This window comes from Cuculus canorus, chromosome 35 (assembly GCF_017976375.1).
Source record: "Cuculus canorus isolate bCucCan1 chromosome 35, bCucCan1.pri, whole genome shotgun sequence".
Lineage (NCBI taxonomy): Eukaryota > Metazoa > Chordata > Aves > Cuculiformes > Cuculidae > Cuculus > Cuculus canorus.
In genome coordinates, this window is record NC_071435.1 from 123514 (window position 1) to 147027 (window position 23514).

Sequence of the window (23514 nt, forward strand, 5' to 3'; positions counted from 1 at the left end):
GGGTGCCCCCTCCAATTTCGGGGGGGTCAGGGCCCTCATTTTGGGGTGTCAGGGTGTGTGTGTCCCCCCTAATTTGGGGTCCCGCCCCATTTCGGGGTGCCCCCCCTTCCATTTTAGGGGTGCCGGGGGGTGTGTTCATTGCCGGGGGGGGGGGCTCCCCCCCTCGTCCCCCGAGCTGGCCCCCCCCCCCCCATCCGTCACCTCCAGCTCCGAATCCGAGCCGGGCTCTGGCCCCAATCCGGATCCCGCTCCGGATCCCGCCGGGGGGGGGCCCGGGGGGGGCCCCGGGGGGGGCAGCAGCCCCGCGGGGAGGGGGCACAGCGGGGGGGCGCAGAGGGGCACGCAGGGACCCCAACCCCAGGGGCACTCGGGGAGACCCCCCAGACCCCCCAACAGCGGCGCCTTTGGCAGCGGGGGGAGCCCTGGGGGGGGGGAAAAAGGGGGGGGGGGTGTCAGGGGTGGGAGGGGACCCCTCCCCCCGAGACCCAGAGGGACACCCCCTCCCCCCAGAACCCAGACAGGGACCCCTCACAGCGAGGGGAGTCCCCCCCAGAGCCCCAAAGGGAACCCCCCCAAGGCGGGGGGGGACACACGGGACAGGGACCCCCCCCATCCCACTGCCCCTCTGCCCCCTCCCCCATTGCCCCCCCATGTCCCCCAACCACCCCCCATTATCCCTCCATGCCTCCCCCGTTGCCTCCCCCCATTTCCCCCCCATCATCCCCCCCATGTCCCCCGCCATTGCCCCCTCCCCCCGGCTGACCGGGCCCAGGAACGGCACCCCCTCCCCTTACCCCCCATTGCCCCCCATTCCCCCCCCATTGTCCCCATTCCACCCCCATTGTCCCCCCCATTGTCCCCCCATTCCCCCTCATTGCCCGCCACTGCCCCCCATTTACCCCCATCGCCCCCCCGGCTGACCCGGGCCCAGGAACGGCACCCCCTCCCCTTACCCCCCATTGCCCCCTCTTGCCCCCCATTCCCCCCCCACATTCCCCCCATTCCCCCCCCATTTAACCCCCCCGCTGACCCGGGCCCAGGAACGGCACCCCCTCCCCTTACCCCCCATTGCCCCCTCTTGCCCCCCACTGCCCCCCCTCGCCCCCCATCGCCCCCCCTCGCCCCCCATTTCCCCCCCCCGCTGACCCGGGCCCAGGAACGGCATCGCCTCGAGCCGCAGCTTGTCGGGCTCCGGCCGCTCGAAGAGGGGGGGGCCCCGCACGGGGGGGTCGGGGCGGGGGGGGCAGAACAGCGACTGCAGCGCCTGCGGGGGCCGAGGGACCCCTTAGAGGGACCCACAGAACCCCTTATACCCCCTTGTAGACCCCCCCCCTTTAGAGATCCCCCTTATAGCCCCTCCCTTATAGCCCCTCCGTTATAGCCCCCCTTAGTCCCCCCACGGTCCCCTTTATAACGCCCCTACAGACCCCTTTATAGCCCCCTCCTTATAGCCCCTCCCTTATAGCCCCCTCCCCATACCCCTATCCCTTATAGCCCGCCCTTATAGCCCCCTCCCCATACCCCTATCCCTTATAGCCCCTCCCTTATAGCCCCCCTTAGCCCCCCCATAGACCCCTTTATAGCCCTCCCTTATAGGCCTCCCCCTTATAGCTGCCCTTATAGCCCTCCTCCTTATTGCCCCCTCCCTTATAGACCCCCTTACAACCTCCCCCTTACAGGCCGTCCCTTATAGCCCCCCATAGCCCCCCCATAGCCCCCCCTTTATAGCCCCGCAGTCACACCCCCCCCCTTTAACCCCTTCGTTGCCGCTCCCCCCTTTAACCCCTTGGTTGCCGCCCCCCCCGGTACCTCGGCGCTGATGGGGGCGCAGTCGGGGCCCCCCCCGTGCCCCCCCCCGGGGAAGGGCAGCAGCAGCGGCGCCGCCCCCGGCAGCTCCAGCAGAGGGCAGTTCACCAACACCACTTTGCTGAAGTTGAATTTATAGGTGAAGCGCTTCCCCTTCGTCTTGTGCAGAATCCGCTTATTGTAGTAGTACCTGGGGGGGGGCATGGCGGGGTGACCCCCCCGGATCCCACCGGGACCCCCAGGGACCCACAGGGACCCCCAGTGCCCCCCAGTGCCCCCCAGAGTCACCAGCAAAGCCAGTACCCTCAGCATCCCAGTATACCCAGTGCTCCCAGTGCCTCCCGCTCCCTCCCAGTACCTCCCGCTCCCTCCCAGTGCTCCCAGTACCTCCCGCTCCCTCCCAGTACCTCCCGCTCCCTCCCAGTGCCCTCCCGGTGCCTCCCGCTCCCTCCCAGTACCTCCCGCTCCCTCCCAGTGCCCTCCCGGTGCCTCCCGCTCCCTCCCAGTACCTCCTGCTCCCTCCCAGTACCTCCTGCTCCCTCCCAGTGCCTCCTGCTCCCTCCCAGTGCTCCCAGTGCCTCCCGCTCTCTCCCAGTGCTCCCAGTGCCTCCCGCTCCCTTCCAGTGCCCTCCCGCTCCCTCCCAGTGCCCTCCTGCACCCTCCCAGTGTTTCCAGTGCCTCCCGCTCCCTCCTAGTGCTCCCGGTGCCCTCCTGCTCCCTCCCAGTGTTCCCAGTACCTCCCGCTCCCTCCCAGTACCCCCCGTATCCCTGCACCCCAGTGCCTCCCCACGCTGCCAGTGCCTCCTGCTCTGCCCCAGTTCCCTCCCAGTTCCCTCCCAGTGCCTCCTGCTCTCTCCCAGTTCCCTCCCAGTGCCTCCTGCTCCCTCCCAGTTCCCTCCCAGTGCCTCCTGCTCTCTCCCAGTTCCCTCCCAGTGCCTCCTGCTCCCTCCCAGTTCCCTCCCAGTGCCTCCTGCTCCCTCCCAGTACCCTCCTGCTCCCTCCCAGTTCCCTCCCAGTGCCTCCTGCTCCCTCCCAGTTCTCTCCCAGTGCCTCCTGCTCTCTTCCAGTTCCCTCCCAGTGCCTCCTGCTCCCTCCCAGTTCCCTCCCAGTGCCTCCTGCTCCCTCCCAGTGCCTCCTGCTCCCTCCCAGTTCTTCATGGTCCCTCCCAGTTCCCTCCCAGTTCCCTCCCAGTACCTCCCAGTGCCCTCCCAGTGCCTCCTGCTCTCTCCCAGTGCCCTCCCAGTGCCTCCTGCTCTCTCCCAGTGCCTCCTGCTCCCTCCCAGTTCCCTCCCAGTACCTCCCAGTGCCCTCCCAGTGCCTCCTGCTCCCTCCCAGTTCCCTCCCAGTGCCTCCTGCTCCCTCCCAGTGCCTCCTGCTCCCTCCCAGTTCTTCATGGTCCCTCCCAGTTCCCTCCCAGTTCCCTCCCAGTACCTCCCAGTGCCCTCCCAGTGCCTCCTGCTCTCTCCCAGTGCCCTCCCAGTGCCTCCTGCTCTCTCCCAGTGCCTCCTGCTCCCTCCCAGTTCCCTCCCAGTACCTCCCAGTGCCCTCCCAGTGCCTCCTGCTCCCTCCCAGTTCCCTCCCAGTGCCTCCTGCTCCCTCCCAGTGCCTCCTGCTCCCTCCCAGTTCTTCATGGTCCCTCCCAGTTCCCTCCCAGTTCCCTCCCAGTACCTCCCAGTGCCCTCCCAGTGCCTCCTGCTCTCTCCCAGTGCCCTCCCAGTGCCTCCTGCTCTCTCCCAGTGCCTCCTGCTTCCTCCCAGTTCTCTCCCAGTGCCTCCTGCTCCCTCCCAGTTCCCTCCCAGTGCCTCCTGCTCCCTCCCAGTTCCCTCCCAGTTCCCTCCCAGTGCCTCCTGCTCCCTCCCAGTTCCCTCCCAGTTCCCTCCCAGTGCCTCCTGCTCCCTCCCAGTCCCTCCCAGTGCTCCCAGTGCTCACCGGAGGGCGCGGCTGAGTTTGTCGTAGTTCATGTGGGGTTTGCACTTGCGGACGCCCCACAGCCGCGCCACCTCGTCGGGGTCTTTGATGACGAACTCGCCGTAGTCTCCCTGCCAGGCGATGACCTCGCGGTACTCGTCCTTGCGCAGCAGCTCCAGGATGAAATGCCAGAGCTGGATCTGCCGCGAGCCGGGGCTCGACTCCGGTTTGTAGGCCCAGTCCGGAAAGGCGAAGCCTGGAAGAGAAGGGGACGCCGTGGGGCTGCGGATCCCGGGGAGACCACGTCCTCGAGAACGATGGCCCCATGGATCCCAGGGATGATGGCCCCACGGATCCTGGTGACACCAATGTGCTCAAGAACAATGGCCCCATGGATCCTGGGGACACCAATGTCCTCAAGAACGATGGCCCCATGGATTCCAAGGATGATGGCCCCACGGATCCTGGTGACACCAAGGTGCTCGAGAACGATGGCCCCATGGATCCCAGTGACAATGGCCCCATGGATCCCAGGGATGATGGCCCCATAGATCCCGGGGACACCAATGTCGTCAAGAACAATGGCCCCATGGATCCCAAGGGTGATGGCCCCACAGATCCTGAGGACACCAATGTGCTCAAGAACGATGGCCCCATGAGTCCTGGTGATGGTGGCCCCATGGATCCCAGGGATGATGGCCCTTATAGCCAATCACCAGTGTCCTCGGGACACCAACGGTGACACCAATGTCCTCGAGAACAATGGCCCCATGGATCCCAGTGACAATGGCCCCATGGATCCCAAGGATGATGGCCCCATGGATCCTGGGGACACCAAGATGCTCGAGAACGATGGCCCCATGGATCCCAGTGACAATGGCCCCATGGATCCCAGGGATGATGTCCCCATGGGTCCCGGTGACATTGGGGTGCCCTGGGGGGTCCCCGAGCCCATCCGTCCCTGCTGTCCGTGTGTCTGGGGGTACCTGGGGTCCAGAGCGCGGGCACCGGGGCGGTGAGGAGGAGGTCAGAGACGCAGCTGCAGTCCATGGCAGGGTCACACCTGGGGGGGCAGGGGGGATTTTGGGGGCACAGGAGTGGATTTTGGGGCGCAGGGGTGGATTTTGGTAGTGCAGAGGTAGATTTGGGGGCAAAGGAGTGGATTTTGGGGGTGCAGGGGTGGATTTTAGGGATGCAGGGGTAGATTTTGGTAGTGCAGGTGTGGATTTTTGGGGCGCAGGGTGGATATTGGGGGTGCAGGGGTGGATTTAGGAAGTGCAGGGGTGGATTTTGGGGGAACAGGGGTGGATTTTGGGGCTCAGGAGTGGATTTTGGGGGCACAGAGGTGGATTTTGTGAGGCACAAGGGTGGATTTTGGGGGTGCGGGTTTGGATTTTGGGGGCACAGGGGTGGATTTCAGTAGCTCAGGGGTGGATCTTGGGGGCATAGGGTGGATTTGGGGGGGCGCGGGGGTGGATTTGGGGGCACGGGATTGGATGTTGGGGGCACGGGTTGGGTTTTGGGGCACAAAGGTGGATTTGGGGGGTCAGGGGTGGATTTGGGGGTGCAGGGGTGGATTTTGGTAGCACAGGGGTAGATTTGGGGGTGCAGGGGTGGATTTGGGGGTGCAGGTGTGAATTTTGGGGCACAGGGTTGGATTTTGAGGGTGCAGGGGTGGATTTTCGTAGCACAGGGGTGGATTTGGGGGGCTCATTGGTGGATTTTAGGGGTGCAGGGGTGGATTTTGGTAGCACAGGGGTGGATTTGGGGGTGCAGGGGTGGATTTAGGGGTGCAGGTGTGAATTTTGGGGCACAGGGTTGGATTTTGAGGGTGCAGGGGGGGATGTGGGGCTGTATGTGGGTCGCGGGGAGGCCGGGTGCCCCCCCAGCCCCCCTCTTCCCTTTTCCCCCCGGTGCCCCCCGGCACCTGCTCCGTTTCCTCGTTAGTTTTGATCCGGGCTCGGCGCTAACGAGGAGCCCAGGGAATCGCGGCCCGCGGCCACCGGCAGCCACGGCGAGAGCTCGCGCACACGGCCCCATAGACACACCTATAGACAGCCCTATAGACACAGCCCTATAGATAGAACCCCATAGACAGAGCCCTATAGACACAGCCCCATAGACACAGCCCTATAGATACAACCCCACAGACAGACCCCTATAGACACAGCCCTATAGATAGAACCCCACAGACAGACCCCTATAGACACAGCCCTATAGATACAACCCCATAGACAGAGCCCTGTAGACACAGCCCTATAAATACAGTCCTATAGATACAGCCCTATATATACAACCCCATAGATAGAGCCCTATAGACATAGCCCTATACACAGAACCCCATAGACAGACCCCTATAGACACAGCCCTATAAATACAGCCCTATAGATACAACCCCAGACACAGTCCTATAGATACAGCCCTATAGATAGAACCCCATAGACACAGTCCTATAGACACAGCCCTATAGACACAGCCCTATAGATAGAACCCCATAGACACAGTCCTGTAGATACAGCCCTATAGATAGAACCCTGTAGACACAGCTGTATATATACAGCACTATAGACACAGCCCTATAGACACAGCTGTATAGATACAGCCCCATAGACAGCCCTATAGACAGAGGTACACCCCTATAGACACTGCCCCATAGAGTCCTATAGAAACATACCTATAGACAGAGCCCTATAGGCACGGCCCTATACACCCAGCCCTATAGATACAGCCCTATAGACACAGCTCTATATAAACAACCCAATAGACAGCCCTATAGGCACGGCCCTATACACCCAGCCCTATAGATACAGCCCTATAGACACAGCTCTATATAAACAACCCAATAGACAGCCCTATAGACACAGCCCCTATACACCCAGCCCTATAGATACAGCCCTATAGACACAGCTCTATATAAACAACCCAATAGACAGCCCTATAGACACAGCCCCTATACACCCAGCCCTATAGATACAGCCCTATAGACACAGCTCTATATAAACAGCCCTATAGACACAGCCCCTATATACACCCAGCCCTACGCACACAGCCCGTAGCCACAGCTCCTATAGGCACCCCCGGCTCTCACACACACAGCCCCTATATCCCCCCAGCGCCCCTGGGGATGCAGAGCTTATGTACACAGAGCTTCTATCCACATCCCCTATACACACAGCCCCTATACATCCATCCCCTAAACACACAAAGCCTTGCAGAGGTGCAGAGCTTATCGAGAGGCAGCCCTTATGTACACAGAGCCTATACAGACAGCGCTTATAGGCACAGCTCTTAGGCCCCTGTCCCCTATACACACAAGGTCCTTAGATATATACGTAGCCCTTATATACACGGCTCTTATAGCCCCATCCCTTGTACACCCAGCACCTATGTACTTACAGCCCTGTCCCCTATACACTCAGCCCCTATAGAGGCTTATACAAACGTTGTTTGTACACATGGCCTTTCTATCCACCCGTATAGGCTCAGCTCCTACACACACGTCCCCTATAGCCTCGGCTCCTTCACGTACAGCCCTGCACTCGCAGTCCCTGCACGTATGCCCCCATACGCTCCTGTCCTTCACAGACACCTCTATATGTCCCGCTCCTCTATATCCACCACTACAGACCCTTTATATCCACCCCTATAGGCTCAGCTCCTTCATATCCACCCCTATAGACCCTTTACATCCACCCCTATAGGCTCAGCTCCTTCATATCCACCCCTATAGACCCTTTACATCCACCCCTATAGACCCTTTACATCCACCCCTATAGGCTCAGCTCCTTCATATCCACCCCTATAGACCCTTTACATCCACCCCTATAGGCTCGATCCCTGCCCATACATCCCGTCTACGCCCTGTTCTTTCCCCTACACCCCTATACCTGCAGCCCCTGCACGTACATCCCCTATAGGGTCCGATCCTTCCCGCGCACCCCTACACCCTCAGTCCCTACAGCCTTGGATTCTTTCTATAGGTCCCTATTTGCTCAGTCCCTGCGTGTAGGGTCCCCCCCCCCCACACACACACAGCCCCTTCCCCTACACATCCACCGCCCTCCCCTATACACCCCCTGTTCCCCTACACCCCCTCCTCACCCTACACACCCCCTTACACCCCATATCCCCCCTCGTCACCCTATTAACCCCCCCTCACCCTATACACCCCCCCTTTTCCCTATAGCCCTCTCCTCGCCCTATACCCCTGTACACCCCTATACTCCCCCCTCTCCCTATATGCCCCCCTATACCCTCTCCCCCTCTCACCCCATCAACCCCTCCCTCACCCTATACACCCACCTTTCCCCTATACACCCCCTTATACCCCTATGTACCCCCTCCTCACCTTATACCCCCCTCCCTATACCCCCCCATCCTCCCCTGCTCACCCCATTAACCCCTCCCTCACCCTATACACCCGCCTTTTCCCCTATATCCCCTCCCTCACCCCATACCCCCCCACTCCCCTCATTCCCCCCCCCCCCCATTAACCCCTTCCTCACCCCATACCCCCCCTCTCCCTGGGCTGGGGCTGCTCTGGGTGGGCGATTCCCCTCCCCCCCGCCCCCTCCTCGCCCCCCCTCGCCCCCCCCCCCCCCCTCGCCCCCCCTCGCCCCCCCCCTGCATTATTCATGGTCCCAATTAGCGCCCGCCCGCCGGCTCCGGCCTCGTTGTTTCATGACCCGCGGCGATCGCAGCGAGGACCGAGCCGCCCCCCCGCCCCCCCCCCTCCCCTCCAGCCCCCCCTCTTCCTCCCCCCCCCCCTCGAGCCCCCCCCGGATCGATGCGGGGATCAATGGGGCCGCTTTGATCCACCGGCCCCGGCAGGAGGGGGGGATGGACGGACAGACAGACACCTGTGCCCCCCCCATAGGCGCTATACGGCCCCCCCTTTCACAGAGAGCCGCATACGACTCCCCCACGGGCACCTATAGGTGCTATAGGGCCCCCATAGAGCGGTATAGAGCCCCCATGGGCGCCTATAGGTGCTATAGGGCCCCATAGAGCAATATACAGCCCTATGTGTGCAGCTATAGGTGCTATAGGGCCCCATAGAGCGGTATAGAGCCCCCATGGGCACCTATAGGTGCTATAGGGCCCCCACAGAGCGGTATAGAGCCCCCATGGGCGCCTATAGGTGCTATAGGGCCTCCATAGAGCGGTATAGAGCCCCCCCATGGGCGGCTATAGGTGCTATAGGGCACCCATAGAGCAGTACAGAGCCCCCATGGGCGCCTATAGGTGCTATAGGGCCCCCATAGAGCAATATACAGCCCTATGTGTGCAGCTATAGGTGCTATAGGGCCTCCATAGAGCAGTATAGAGCCCCCATGGGTGGCTATAGGTGCTATAGAGCCTCCATAGAGCGGTATACAGCCCCCCATGGGCGGCTATAGGTGCTATAGGGCCCCCATAGAGCAATATACAGCCCTATGTGTGCAGCTATAGGTGCTTTAGGGCCCCTCTAGAGCGGCTTACACTCCCCCCCATATGCAGCTATAGGTGGCACACAGCGCCCCCCCCATATTGCAGCATACACCCCCTCCATGTGCAGCTATAGGTGCTATAGGGCCCCCATATGTGGCTATACATGGCATACAGCCCCCCCAAATGTGAATATACAGCCCCTCCACCCTACTATAGCCCCCCTATAGGCAGATAGAAACAACATATGGCCCTTCCATATGCAGGTATTGGTGGTATCCAGACCCTTATGTGCAGATATAGGTGCCATACGGGCCCCCACAGGCAGATATAGGTGGTATCCAGACCGCTCTGTGCAGATATAGGTGGTACATGGCTCCCTATATGCAACTATAAGCAATATACATCTGACCCATATATATAAAGAAGTCCCCTGTCATCAGCTATAGGTGTCATATGGCTCCCCTATAGGCAGCTGTACAGCCCCCCCTCCATAGGCTCCCGTAGCGCCGCTGCCTCCGCGCTGAGCAAACACCATAAACACAGACATGGCTATAGGGGCCGTCCCCTATAGCTGTTTGCAGAGCGAGAACATCCCACGGGCAGCATGGCTGCGTGAGCCCCGTGCCTATAGGTGCCATACGGGGTGTACGAGAGACGTCCCCTATAGAATCCGGCTGCAGGATGGGAGGCGTCCCTATAGATGTGGGTAAAGAGCCCCAATCCTATAGGGAATATTCCCCCCCTAGGCCTATAGGGGTGGCTATAGGGTCCCTATATGCGCTAAAGGAGCCCTGGCCCCTATATTTGGCAGCATAAGCACCATATAGGGATCTCTATACTGCGCCAGCCGGGATGGTCTAATGTTTCGGCTGCAGTGGACCCTATGGAGCCAGTGGGGATGAGAGTGTGTCCATATGGACCACATACAGGGGATGGGAATGGGGATGGTGATGCATCCATACATCCTGTGTATAGGGGATGAGAGCAGTTAGGTGTCCATAAGGACCCCATGGATTGTGCATAGGGTGTGTGTGTAGGGGGAAACCCTATGGATCACGGATAGAGAGTGAGGAGGCTGTATGGACCATATAGGGGATTGGGGGAGGGCCGTATAGATCATGCATAGGGTGTGGGGGCCCATATGGATCATGTGTAGGGGATCATGTGTGGGAGGTGTATAGACGATGCATAGGGGTAGGTATGGGTGATATGGGGGGGCGTATAGACCATGTATAGGGGTCGGTATGGGTGATATGGGGGGGCGTATAGACCATGTATAGGGGTCGGTATGGGTGATATGGGGGGGGGAAAAATGGATGAGGTATGAGGGGGGGCATATAGACCACGTATAGGGGCATATGAATGATGTAGGGGGAGCCCGGGGGGGGTCAGATCAAAGCTCGGGGCCAGGGGGCGAATCCGGTGCCGGGGGGGGGGGGGCCTTAATTAACCATCAGTGGATAATTAATGAGGGGAGGGGGTGCTGAGCATGTGGGGAGGAGGTTGCACACGAGGGGGGGGGGATTGCACACGAGGGGGGGGGGGATTGCACACGGGGGGGGGATTGCACACGAGGGGGGGGATTGCACACGGGGGGGGGGGATTGCACACCTGGAGGGGGCATTGCACACGGGGGGGTTTTACACGCATGTGAGGGGTCGGACACGTGTGTTCCTGTGTGCAACGAGACCCCAAAGCACCCACGTGTGTTCACATCCACGACATGTGTGTTCCCGGCCACACGCGTGTGCGATTCTCAGCCCCGTGAGCTCACACACGTGTTCCCAGGCACACGCATGTGCAATGCTCAGCCCCGTGAGCACACACAGGTGTTCTCAGGCACACGCGTGTGCGATGCTCAGCCCCACCAGTGCTCACACGCGTGTTCCCAGGCACACGTGTGTGTGATGCTCAGCCCCGCCGGCTCACACGAGTGTTCCCGGGCACACGTGTGTGCGATGCTCAGCCCCTCCAGTGCTCACACGCGTGTTCCCCCGGGAGCCGCGGGTCCATCTTTCTTCATTTGGAGCCACTTTAGATCTGACGCCACTTTTATTTAAAGCGTTTCGCCCGCGCGGCCGCGGAGGGGGTAAAGGCGGGGAGGGTGTAAAGTCAGGATGAGAGCGTAAAGCCCGGGGTACGGGGGGAACGCCGCAATGGCCGAGCAGAGCCGAGGGGTGGGGGTGAAGCCGGGATGTGGGGGTGAAGACAGAATGTGGGGGTAAAGCCGGAATGTGGGGGTGAAGCCGGGATGTGGGGGTAAAGGTGGAATGTGGGGGTAAAGATGGAATGTGAGGGTAAAGCCGGGATATAGGAGTAAAGCCGGGATGTGGGGGTAAAGCTGGAATGTGGGGGTGAAGCCGGGATGTGGGGGTAAAGCCGGAATGTGGGGGTAAAGCCGGGATGTGGGGTAAAGACAGAATGTGGGGGCAAAGACAGAATGTGGGGGTAAAGCCGGAATGTGGGGGTGAAGCCGGGATATAGGAGTAAAGCTGGAATGTGGGGGTAAAGCCGGGATGTGGGGGTAAAGATTGGATGTTGGGGTAAAGCCGGGATGTGGGGGTAAAGACAGGATGTGGGGGCAAAGACAGAATGTGGGGGTAAAGCCGGAATGTGGGGGTGAAGCCGGGATATAGGAGTAAAGCTGGGATGTGGAGGTAAAGCCGGGATGTGGGGGTAAAGATTGGATGTTGGGGTAAAGCCGGGATGTGGGGGTAAAGACAGGATGTTGGGGTAAAGCCAGAATTCTGGGGTAAAGCCGGGATGTGGGTGTAAAGCTGAGATGTGGGGGTAAAGCCGAAGCCCTCCCGTGAAGCCCAGAAAGTGGTGCAAGAGCACAATGGTGGGGTAAAGGCAGAGCCCTGGGGTAAAGCCAGGGTGCTGGTGTAAAGCCAGAGCAGTGGCGTAAAGGCAAAGAGCTCTGGTGCAAGGACGAGGTTTGGCGCAAGAAGACGACGCCGGCACAAATCCGAAGCACGGGGCCAAGAAACCGGGAGGAGTCGCAGGGGTAAAGCCGGAGCTGTGGTGCAAAGGCAGGATGAGGGTGTAAAGGCAAAGCAGCGGCGTGAGGGGGGAACGGTGGCGTAAGGGCAGGATGTTGGTGTAAAGCCAAAACCTTGGAGTAAAGCGGAAACCTTGGGGTAAAACCGAAACCTTGGGGTAAAGCTGAAACCTTGGGGTAAAGGCGAAACCTTGGGGTAAAACTGAAACCCTGGGGTAAAGCCGAAACCCTGGGGTAAAGGTGAAATCTTGGGGTAAAGCTGAAACCTTGGGGTAAAGGTGAAATCTTGGGGTAAAGGCAAAACCTTGGGGTAAAGGCGAAACCTTGGGGTAAAGGTGAAATCTTGGGGTAAAGGCAAAACCTTGGGGTAAAGCCACAGCACAGGTGTAAACCCAAAGCCCTGGCACAAGATCACGACACTGGTGTAAAGCCAAAATGCTGAGGGGAAAGCCAAGGTGTTGGTGTAAAGTCAGGGCCAAAGGGCTGGTGTAAAGCTGAGCAGCCTGCACGAAGCCAGTGCGACACCGAGACGCGGCGTAAAGCCAGGGCGACGGTGCAAGGCCGGCACAAAGTCACAATGCCAGGGCTGTGCCGAGGGGTAAAGCCGAGGTGCTGGGGTAAAGACGAGATGCTGGGGTAAAGCTGAGGTGCTGGGGTAAAGCCGAGATGCTGGGGTAAAGCCGAGATGCTGGGGTAAAGTGGAGGTGCTGGGGTAAAGCTGAGGTGCTGGGGTAAAGCCGAGGTGCTGGGGTAAAGCTGAGGTGCTGGGGTAAAGCCGAGGTGCTGGGGTAAAGCTGAGGTGCTGGGGTAAAGCCAAGACACCAGCACGAAGCCAAGACACCTGTGTGATGCCAAGATGCTGGTGTAAAGCCAAGATGCCGGCACAACACCGAGACAGCAGCGTGAAGCTGAGCTGCTGAGGTGATGCCAAGATACCGGTGTAAAGCCAAGGTGTCGGTGTAAAGCCAAGGCACCGGCACGAAGCCGAGATGCCGGTAAAACATTGAGATGCCAGCGCGGTGCTGAGACACTGGCGTGAAACTGAGGTGTCGGTGTAAAGCCAAGGCACCAGCCTGATGCCGAGGTGCTGGTGAAACGCCGAGGTGCCGGCACCGAACCGAGATGTTGGTACCAAACTGAGATGCCGGTACCAAACCGAGATGCCGGTACCAAACCGAGATGCCAGCAACAAACGAAGATGCAGACACTAAGCCGAGACCTTGGTACCAAACTGAGATGCTGGTACCAAGATGAGATGCTGGTACCAAACCAAGATGCCGGCTCAAAACTGAGATGCCGGCAACAAACCAAGATGCTGGCACAAAGCTGAGATCTTGGTACCAAATCGAGATCCCGGCACCAAACCGAGATGTTGGTACCAAACTGAGATGCTGGTACCAAGATGAGATGCTGGTACCAAACTGAGACACCGGCACCAAACCGAGATGCTGGTACCAAACCAAGATGCCGGCTCAAAACTGAGATGCCGGCAGCAAAACGAGATGCTGGCACAAAGCTGAGATCTTGGTACCAAACCGAGATGCCGGTACCAAACTGAGATGCCGGTATCAAGCCGAGATGTTGGTACCAAATTGTGATGCTGGTACCAAGATGAGATGCCGGCACCAAACCGAGATGCTGGTACCAAACTGAGACACCGCTATTAAACTGAGATGTTGGTACCAAACCAAGATGCCGGCTCAAAACTGAGATGCTGGCAACAAACCGAGATGCCGGCAACAAACCAAGATGCTGGCACAAAGCTGAGATCTTGGTACCAAACCGAGGTGCCGGTACCAAACTGAGATGCCGGTATCAAGCCGAGATGTTGGTACCAAGCCGAGACGCCAGCTCCAAGCCGAGATGCCGTCCCGATGCCGCAATGCCGCGATGCCGCGATGCCGAACACGGTGGGCTGAGGCTCTGGGGGTCTGCGGGCGTCCCGGGGGGTCGTGGCGGTGCCGGGGGGGTCACAGTGGTGCCGGGGACGGCGGCGAAGCCCGGGCGCTAATTCCCGGCATCGATCAAGGCGGGATGAGAGCCATAAATTATTGTGACAAGATGCGAGTGGCGCTGCGATCGATCCGGTGCCGCCGACACACCACGACACCGCCGAACACGTGTGGGGCAACCCCCGGGCCGGGGAGCAAGGGCAGAGCCACGCGGGACAGCGCGGAGCGTGTGGCACGCGGGTGTGAAGGAACACGGAAGACGTGTGTCCGAGCGGGCAGAGCACACGCGTGTACGTGAGCAGAGCACACATAGACACACGTGCCGAGCACGCGTGCCTCAGTGTGCAGAGCACGAAGCACACGCGTGAGGGTGTGCAGAGCACACGTGTGCTGAGAGTGTGAGCCCCGGGGGGGGGTAGCGCACGCGCCTCGGAGTGCGCAGAGCACACGTGTGCGGGTGGGCAGAGCACACGTGCCGAGGCGTGCAGGATGCACACGCAAAGGCGTGCACGGTACGTGTGCCTGAGTGTGCAGAGCACGCGTGTATGGAGGTAACGGGCACGTGGAGCACACGCGTGAGGCTGCACGGAGCACACTCGCCGAGGTGTGCAGAGCACGCGTGCAAATGCACGCGGAGCACACGGGGAAGAGCGCGTTGACGAGGGCGAGCGGAGCACGGGCACCGGCGTGCGCGGAGCACGGAGCTCACGTGGAAGGGCGTGCGGAGCACACGTGCAAAGGACACTCAGAACCTGCATTCCCAGCGGTGCCACACGCGTGTGCGAGCCCTGCCGCCCTGCCAGGAGCACCAGGGGTGTGCGATCGCACGCGTGAGCTCCCCACACACACACACATGTCGCATTCTGAGCACACCCCCCACACACCCCCCACAGGGGTTTTTGGGTTCAAACCGACTGCTTTGGGGTCACTGGGGGGGGGGGGCAGAGCCGGCAGCACACGCGTGACATTCTCGGTGCACACGCACGTGTCGTGACACACGGCACCACTGAGCCCCCCCCCCCAACTCCGCAGCCCCCCCTGCCATGGGGCTGGGGCCTATAGGGTTATGGGTTCTATAGGGTGTGGGGAGTATTGGGAGTGAGTCTGGGGTCTATAGGGGTCTATAAGGGTCTATAGGGTCTATAAGGGTCTATAGGGTCTGCTGTGCCTAAGGGGATTAATGGAGGGGTAGTGGGATCTATAGGGGTCTATAGGGTCTCTAAGGGTTGGGGGGGCTGTATGGGACCCATAGTGTCTGTAGGGGTCTATGGGGTCTATAAGGTGGGGGGGTCTATCAGGGAATAGAGGGTTGAGGGGCTGTAGGGTCTATAGGAGCCATAGGGTCTGTGGGAGCTACAGAGGCTATAGGAGCTCTGGAGGCTGCGGGGACCATAGAAGCTATAGGGGCTATGGGGACTGGAGAGGGGCTATAGGATCTATAAGATCTATAGGAGCCACGGGGCTAAGGTGTCTGTACAGGGTTATGGGGGTCTATAGAGGCTGCAGGAGCTATAGGGGCTAAGGGGTCTATGGAGGCTATAGGAGCCATAGGGGCTAAGGGGTCTATGGAGGCTATAGGAGCCGTAGGGGCTAAGGGGTCCATGGAGGCTATAGGAGCCGTAGGGGCTAAGGGGTCCATGGAGGCTATAGGAGCCGTAGGGGCTAAGGGGTCCATGGAGGCTATAGGAGCCATAGGGGCTAAGGGGTCCATAGGGGGCTATGGGGGCCATAGGGTTCATAGCGGCTAAGGGTTCTATAGGAGACTATAGGGTCTATGTAGCTATAGGGGCTATGTGGGGGTGCTTTAGGGTCAATAGGGTCTATGGGGCTATAGGGTCTATAGGGGCTATGGGGGATCTATGGGGCTGGGGGGAGGCTACAGAGTCTATAGGGGCTATGGGGAGGCTATGGGGCTATAGAGTCTATAGGGTCTCTGGGGTCTGTAGGGGCCGCTGATGGATTCCCGCCGTTGTCTCTTAATCTCCGGCGCGATCGATTCGCTATTTCCCTTTGTTGCCAGAAACTTCGATCCTGACCGGGGCCTGGGGGGGGGGGGGGGGGGGGGGCGAGGGGGGTGTGTGGGAGGGAGCGGGCACAGCCGCCCCGAGGCCACGGCGATGGGCGCTGGGGGCCGGGGAGAGATCGGGGAGAGGCGCCCCGAGGCCATGGCGATGGGCGCTGGGAGGAAGGAGAACGGGGGGGGAGCCCGGGGAGAGGCGCCCCGAGGCCACGGCGATGGGCGCTGGGAGGAAGGAGAACGGGGGGAGCCGCCCCGAGGCCACGGAGATGGGAGAGGAGCGGTGGCGGGGGGGGGGGGGAGGAGGGGAGCGGGCCGGAGGTGCTCCGGGGGGAGCCCAGGGAGAGCAGCCCCGAAGCCGCGGCGATGGGCGCTGGGAGGAAGGAGAACGGGGGGGAGCCCGGGGAGAGGCGCCCCGAAGCCGCGGCGATGGGCGAGGAAAGAGAACGGGAGGAGCTCGGGGGAAGGGGAAGGGGAAGGGGAAGGGGGGGGTTTGCTCAAGCCCAGCCGCCCCGAGGCCACGGCGATGGGCGCGAGATCGGGGGGGTGGGGGGGATGAAGGGATCCGGTTCGTCCGCGAGGAAAGTTCTCAACTCACCGCGGGGCGACTCCGCATCCGGGTCGGGGCCACTCTAAGGGATCCCGGGCATCCGCACCGGGAGAACCGGGATGGAGGGACCGGGATAGCGGGGATGGAACGGGGACGGCGAGGATGGAGGGACCGGAGTCGGGGATGGAGGGACCGGGATAGCGGGGACGGGGGCACCGGGGATGGAACCGGGATAGCGGGGACGGTGAGGATGGAGGGACCGGGACAGCGGGGATGGAGCCGGGATGCAGGGATCGAGGTCGGGGAAGCGGAGATGGAACCGGGACAGCGGGGACGGAGCAGGGGCGGTGAGGATGGAGGGACCGGGACAGCGGGAATGCGGGGACCGGGATCGGGGAAGCGGGGATGGAAAGGGACAGCGGGGACGGACCAGGAACGATGAGGATGGAGGGACCGGGACAGCGGGGATGGAGCCGGGACGGCGGGGATGCGGGGACCGGGGTCGGGGAAGCGAGGATGCAGGGATGGAAGGAGCGGGGAAGGAGGGAGCGGGGATGGAGGGAGCGGGGATGGAGGGAGCGGAGAAGGAGGGAGCGGGGATGCAGGGATCGGGGATGGAGGGATCGGGACAGCGGGGATGGAGGGAACGGGGATGGAGGGAGCGGAGAAGGAGGGAGCAGGGATGCAGGGATCGGGGATGGAGGGATCGGGACAGCGGGGATGGAGGGAGCGGAGTGGGACGAAGCGGGGAGGGAATGACCGGGAGGGAGCGGGGCTGGAGGGGATGAAGAGATCGGGATCAGAGGGGATGGAGGGACAGGGATGGAGGGATCGGGATCAGAAGGGATGGAGGGATCGGGACAGAGGGGATGGAGGGACAGGGATGGAGGGATCGGGATCAGAAGGGATGGAGGGACAGGGATGGAGGGAGAGGGGTCGGTGGGATCGGGGTTGGTCGGGATGGAGGGACAAGGGATGAAGAGATAGGGATCAGAGGGGATGGAAGGGGAGGAGATGGAGGGATCGGGGTGGGAAAGATCGGGATAGAGGGATGGGTACCAGCGGGATCGTTGGGATTGGGGTCGGTGGGGGTGGAGGGATCGGGATAGAGGGGATGGAGGGAGCAGGGATGGAGGGTTTGGGGTCGGAAAGATCGGGATAGAGAGGTTGGAATCAGCGGGATTGTTGGGATCGGGGTCGGTGGAGACGGAGGGATCGGGATAGAGGGGATGGAGAGACCAGGGATCAGCGGGGATGGAGGGATCGGGGTCGGAAAGATCGGGATAGAGGGATCGGGGCAGTGGCGGCGGGAGAAGAAGGAGGGAGGACGAGAAGAGGAGAGAGGGATGGAGGGAGCGGGCAGGGGAGAAGGGAGGGGAGAGGGACGGGGCAGGGGGAGGGAGGGAAAGGAGAGGAGAGGAGGGATGGAGGGAGCGGGGCAGGGATGGAGGAGGGATGACAGGAATGAGGGGAGCGGGACAGGACCCGGAGGAGGGGTGCAAAGATGGACAGAGCAGGGCAGGACCCGGGAGGGGGATGGAGGGAGCGGAGAAGGGATGGAACGAGTGGAGAAGGGATGGAGGGAGCGGAGAAGGGATGGAACGAGTGGAGAAGGGATGGAGGGAGCGGAGAAGGGATGGAACGAATGGAGAAGGGATGGAGGGAGCGGAGAAGGGATGGAACGAGCGGAGAAGGGATGGAGGGAGCGGAGAAGGGATGGAACGAGCGGAGAAGGGATGGAGGGAGCAGGGATTGGAGAAGGGATGGAGGGAGCAGGGATTGGGGGGGATGCAGGGACGGGGGAGAAGAGCAGGACCCAGAGGAGGGATGGAGGGAGAGGGAAAGGGATGCGGGAAGCGGGTGGGAAGGGGATGCGGGGACAGAGGGATGCGGGAGGGATTTGGGGCAGGAGGGATGTGGGGACAGAGGGACGCAGGAGGGATGCGGGGTTTGAGGGATGCGGGGACAGAGGGATGCAGGAGGGATTTGGGGCAGGAGGGATGCGGGGACAGAGGGACACGGGGACAGAGGGATGCGGGGACAGAGGGATGTGGGGACAGAGGGATGCGGGGACAGAGGGACACGGGGACAGAGGGATGGGGGGACAGAGGGATGCAGGAGGGACGTGGGGCAGGAGGGATGTGGGGACAGAGGGACGCGGGGACAGAGGGATGTGGGGACAGAGGGACGCGGGAGGGATTTGGGGCAGGAGGGATGTGGGGACAGAGGGACGCGGGGACAGAGGGACGCGGGGACAGAGGGATGCAGGAGGGATGCGGGGCAGGAGGGACGTGGGGACAGAGGGACGCGGGGACAGAGGGATGCAGGAGGGATGCGGGGCAGGAGGGACGTGGGGACAGAGGGATGCGGGGACAGAGGGACGCGGGGACAGAGGGACGCAGGAGGGATGCGGGGACAGAGGGACGCGGGGACAGAGGGACGCAGGAGGGATGCGGGGCAGGAGGGATGCGAGGCCGGAGGCTGCGGGGCCGAGGGACGCGGGCAGGGGCGGTGGCGGCGCGGGGTTTAAGTAGCGGCCGAGCGGGCGGCGGATCGATGGATATAATTTTCCTCAAACTCGGAAAATAAAGTTCATCGCTGATCAAATTTGAAAACAGATGTGGCGGCGCGGCCCGGAATGGGCTTCGATCCGGGGGCGAGGGGCGAGGACGCCGTCCGCCGCGCACACGCGTGTGCACAGACCCGCGGGAGGCCGGCGAGGGGCCGCGCACACGCGTGTGCAAGCGTGTGAAGAGGCACCAGGGCGATCTCTGCGGGCCAGGCCACACACGCGCGTGTCACAGATGAGCACGGGCTTGCACACGCGACGTGCGTGTGAGCACACACGCAATCCAGGAGCTCCTCGTGCCCGGGGTTGCACACGGATCCGTGCTGGCACAAGCGTGTATGAGAAAGCACACTCGTGTGAGCCCCTGCACACACGTGTGCTCCCGTGCACACACATGTGAGCCTACACATGGTCCTGCACACACGTGTGCCCCTGAACACAAGTCCCTGCACACGCGTGTGCCCCCAAACACCAAGTCCTGCATACACGTGTGCCCCCACACATGGCCCTGCACACGCGTGTGCCCCCACACGCCCATCACGGCGCTCCCCTCCCCAAACCTCAGCTTTAGTTTTGGAGGAGGGGAGGAAGCGTCCCCCAAATTTGAAGACTGGGGGAGACCTTTTACTCCCCAAATTCATTCAATTCCCCCTTCTGTTTGAGGGGACCCCATCTCTACCTCAAAACTTCTTAAGGGGTCCCCCCCCTACCCTTGGCCACCCCCCTCCCATGGTCCCCCTATTCCGTCTCAGGGTCCCAGATACAGGGGGGGTCCCCCCAAACCCTCCTTTCCATCCCAGGATCCCACAGGTGGGGGGGGTCCCCCAATTCCCCCCCATCCCAGTGGTCCCATAGCGGGGGGGGGGGGTCCCTCCAATCCCAGGATCCCAGATAGGAGGGTGACCCCACTTCCATCTCAAGCAAGGGGGGGGTCCCCCCACTCCATCCCAGGGTCCTAGACTGGGGGGTCCCCCCAATCCATCCCAAGCAGGGGGGTCCCCTCAACCCCCCCCATCCCTCCCCTGGTCCCACAGGCTGAGGGGTCCCCCCAATCCCCCTCATTCCAATAATCCCAAGCAGCCCCTCCTTCCCCTCCAGTCCCACAGGCCGGGGGGGTCCCCCCAATTTCCCCCCAGTCCAACAGGCAGGGGAGTCCCCCAATCTCCCCCCCTGGTCCCAAAGGTGGGGGATCCCCCCATTTAATCCCAAGCAGGGGGTCCCCCCAATATCCCCCCGATCCCAGAGGCAGGGGGGGGTCCTCCAATTTCCCCCATGACCCCAGGCAGGGGGGTTCCCCCAATTTCCCCCCTGGTCCTAGAGGCAGGGGGGGTCCCCCGTTTCCCCCCATGATCCCAATGATCCCAAGCAGGGGGGTCCCCCCATTCCCCCCCTTGTCCCTCCCCTGGTCCCACAAGCAAGGGAGGTCCCCCAATCCCCCTCACGATCCCAAGCAGGGGGGGTCCCCCCAATCCCCTTCATGATCCCAAGCAGGGGGGAGGTCCCCCAATACCCTTCATAATCCCAAGCAGGGAGGGGGTCCCCCCAATACCCTTCATGATCCCAAGCAGGGGGGGTCCCCCCAATCCCCTTCATGATCCCAAGCAGGGAGGGGGTCCCCCAATCCCCCTCACGATCCCAAGCAGGGAGGAGGGTCCCCCCAATCCCCCTCCTTATCCCTCCCCTGGTCCCACAGACAAGGGGGGGTCCCCCAATCCCCCTCACGATCCCAAGCAGGGGGGGTCCCCCAATACCCCTTCATGATCCCAAGCAGGGGGGGTCCCCCCAATCCCCTTCATGATCCCAAGCAGGGAGGGGGTCCCCCCAATCCCCTTCATGATCCCAAGCAGGGGGGGTCCCCCAATTTCCCCCCTGGTCCCACAGGCAAGGGGGGGGTCCCCCAATCACCCTCACAATCCCAAGCAGGGGGGGTCCCCCAATTTCTCCCCTGGTCCCACAGGCAAGGGGGGGTCCCCCAATCCCCCTTCATGATCCCAAGCAGGGAGGGGGTCCCCCCAATCCCCCTCACGATCCCAAGCAGGGAGGAGGGGGGTCCCCCCATTTTCCCCCCCATCCCTCCCCTGATCCCACAGGCGGGGGGGGTCCCCCAATCCCCCACGGCGGGGGGGGTCCGTCCGGAGCCGCCTGTGTTTTCGTATCTGTCTGCTCTCCTGGAATTATGAAAAATACCCCCATCGACAGCGCGGCTCAGCTTCGATTACGGCAGATAGGACATGACAGCCCCCGATCAATAGCAGGCCCGGCCTATAAAGTGTCAAGTAATGAATCAATTTCGACTAAATTTTCCATTTTTCAGGGGCCGTTCGCCGAGAGAAGAATATCCTCTTTTGTAAAGATATTATTATCGATTGCGGCGGCAATTTGACATCAGGGGTAGTTAATTCCACTCAGAATAAAATTGAAAACACTTGAGAGCGGGGAGAGAGGGAGAGACAAAGGAGAGAGGGGAGGGGGAGAGGGAGAGGGGGGGGATGGACAGAGGGACGGCGGCGGGACGAGCCGGGCTGGGGGGTGATGGGGGGGGACGGGGGGGAGAGGGGATATGGGGGTGATGGGGGGGTACGGGGGGGACAGGGGATATGGGGGTGATGGGGGTGATGGGGGGGGACTGGGGGACAGGGACATGGGGGTGATGGGGGTGATGGGGGGGGAAAGGGGATGGGGGGTGATGGGGGGGGACAGGGGGGACAGGGGGGGCAGGGACATGGGGGTGATGGGGGGGTACAGGGGGGAGAGGGGGTGGATGGACAGAGGGACGGCGGCGGGACGAGCCGGGCTGGGGGGTGATGGGGGGGGACGGGGGGGAGAGGGGATATGGGGGTGATGGAGGGGTACGGGGGGGGACAGGGGGGCAGGGACATGGGGGTGATGGGGGGGTACAGGGGGGGAAAGGGGATGAGGGGTGATGGAGGGGTACAGGGGGGCAGAGATATGGGGGTGATGGAAGGGTAAGGGGGGAGAGATATGGGGGTGATGGAGGGGTACGGGGGGGAAGGGCATGAGGGGTGATGGAGGGGTAAGGGGGAGCAGAGATATGGGGGGTGATGGAGGGGTACGGGGGGGAAAGGGGGTGCAGAGATAAGGGCGTGATGGAGGGGTACAGGGGGAGAGGGGGCAGAGATACAGGGGAGATGGAGGGGTACAGGGGGGGAAAGGGGGGGCAGAGATATGGGGTTGATGGAGGGGTACAGGGAGGGAAAGGGGATGAGGGGTGATGGAGGGGTAAGGGGAGAAAAGGGGGGGATAGGGATATGGGGGTGATGGAGGGGTACAGGGAGGGAAAGGGGATGAGGGGTGATGGAGGGGTAAGGGGAGAAAAGGGGGGATAGGGATATGGGGGTGATGGAGGGGTACAGGGAGGGAAAGGGGATGGGGGGTGATGGAGGGGTAAGGGGGGAAAAGGGGGACAGAGATAAGGGGGTGATGGAGTGGTAAAGAGAGGGAAAAGGGATGAGGGGTGATGGAAGAGGGGAAAACGGGAGGGGACAGGGATAAGGGGGATACAGAGAGATAAGGGGGGGGATGCAGGGCTAAGGGGGGGATAGGGATAAAGGGATGACCGAGAGATAAGGGGGGGGATACAGGGATAAAGGGGTGATGTGGGGGATAAGTGGTATGCGGGGATAAAGGGGTGCAGGGATAAGAAGGGATGGCGGAGAGATAAGGGGGATACGAGGATAAGGCGGGATGCAGAGATAAGGGGGTGATGTGGGATAAGTGGGATGCGGGGATAAAGGGGGTGACAGACGGATGAAGGGGGGATAAGGGGGGGATGGAGATGTTGAGAGGAGATGGAAGGGTAAGGGGGTGACGGGAAGGTGATGAAAAGCTGGGGGATACCGAGATGCAGGGGTGCCGGGGGGGTGCACGGATAAAGGGGGGCCGTGAGGATGCAGACGGGTGGACAGAGATAAACTGGGTGGGAGGCAGAGTGGGACAGACAGACAGACGGACACCAGTGCTGGAGGCCAGGGGGACAGGCAGGACAGATGGACACGGGGGGGACAGGATGGGGACCCCCCTGGGATGCATGAGGGGGTCACACAGCACCGAGCGCCCCCCAAACCCGTGTCTGTGTGCACACGCGTGTGGTCCCATGTCACCATGTGTGTGCAGGGCCCGTGTGCACACACACACACGTGTGCTTGTGGCTGCGCGTGCCCCTCCCTCCCAGGGCACCCCCGCATCCCCCCAGGGACCCCAATATCCGCAGCTGGGCTGGTGTGGGGGAGTCCGGCTGTTCCCTGGCCCAGGACACCTCCC

General features: G+C 61.9%; 1 protein-coding gene across 1 annotated transcript; it reads right to left on the reverse strand.

Moving 5' to 3' along the window:
* Positions 1-135: 135 nt before the first annotated feature.
* Positions 136-17180, reverse strand: LOC104055631 (ETS domain-containing transcription factor ERF-like). Its single transcript, XM_054052573.1, has 6 exons — positions 16713-17180; positions 4701-4777; positions 3736-3970; positions 1810-1996; positions 1147-1264; positions 136-422 (listed from the first exon to the last, which is right to left on the reverse strand). Exons 2-6 carry the CDS (start codon positions 4762-4764, stop codon positions 136-138), a joined length of 891 nt encoding a protein of 296 aa, XP_053908548.1. The 5' UTR covers positions 4765-4777; positions 16713-17180.
* Between the last annotated feature and the right edge of the window lie 6334 nt (positions 17181-23514).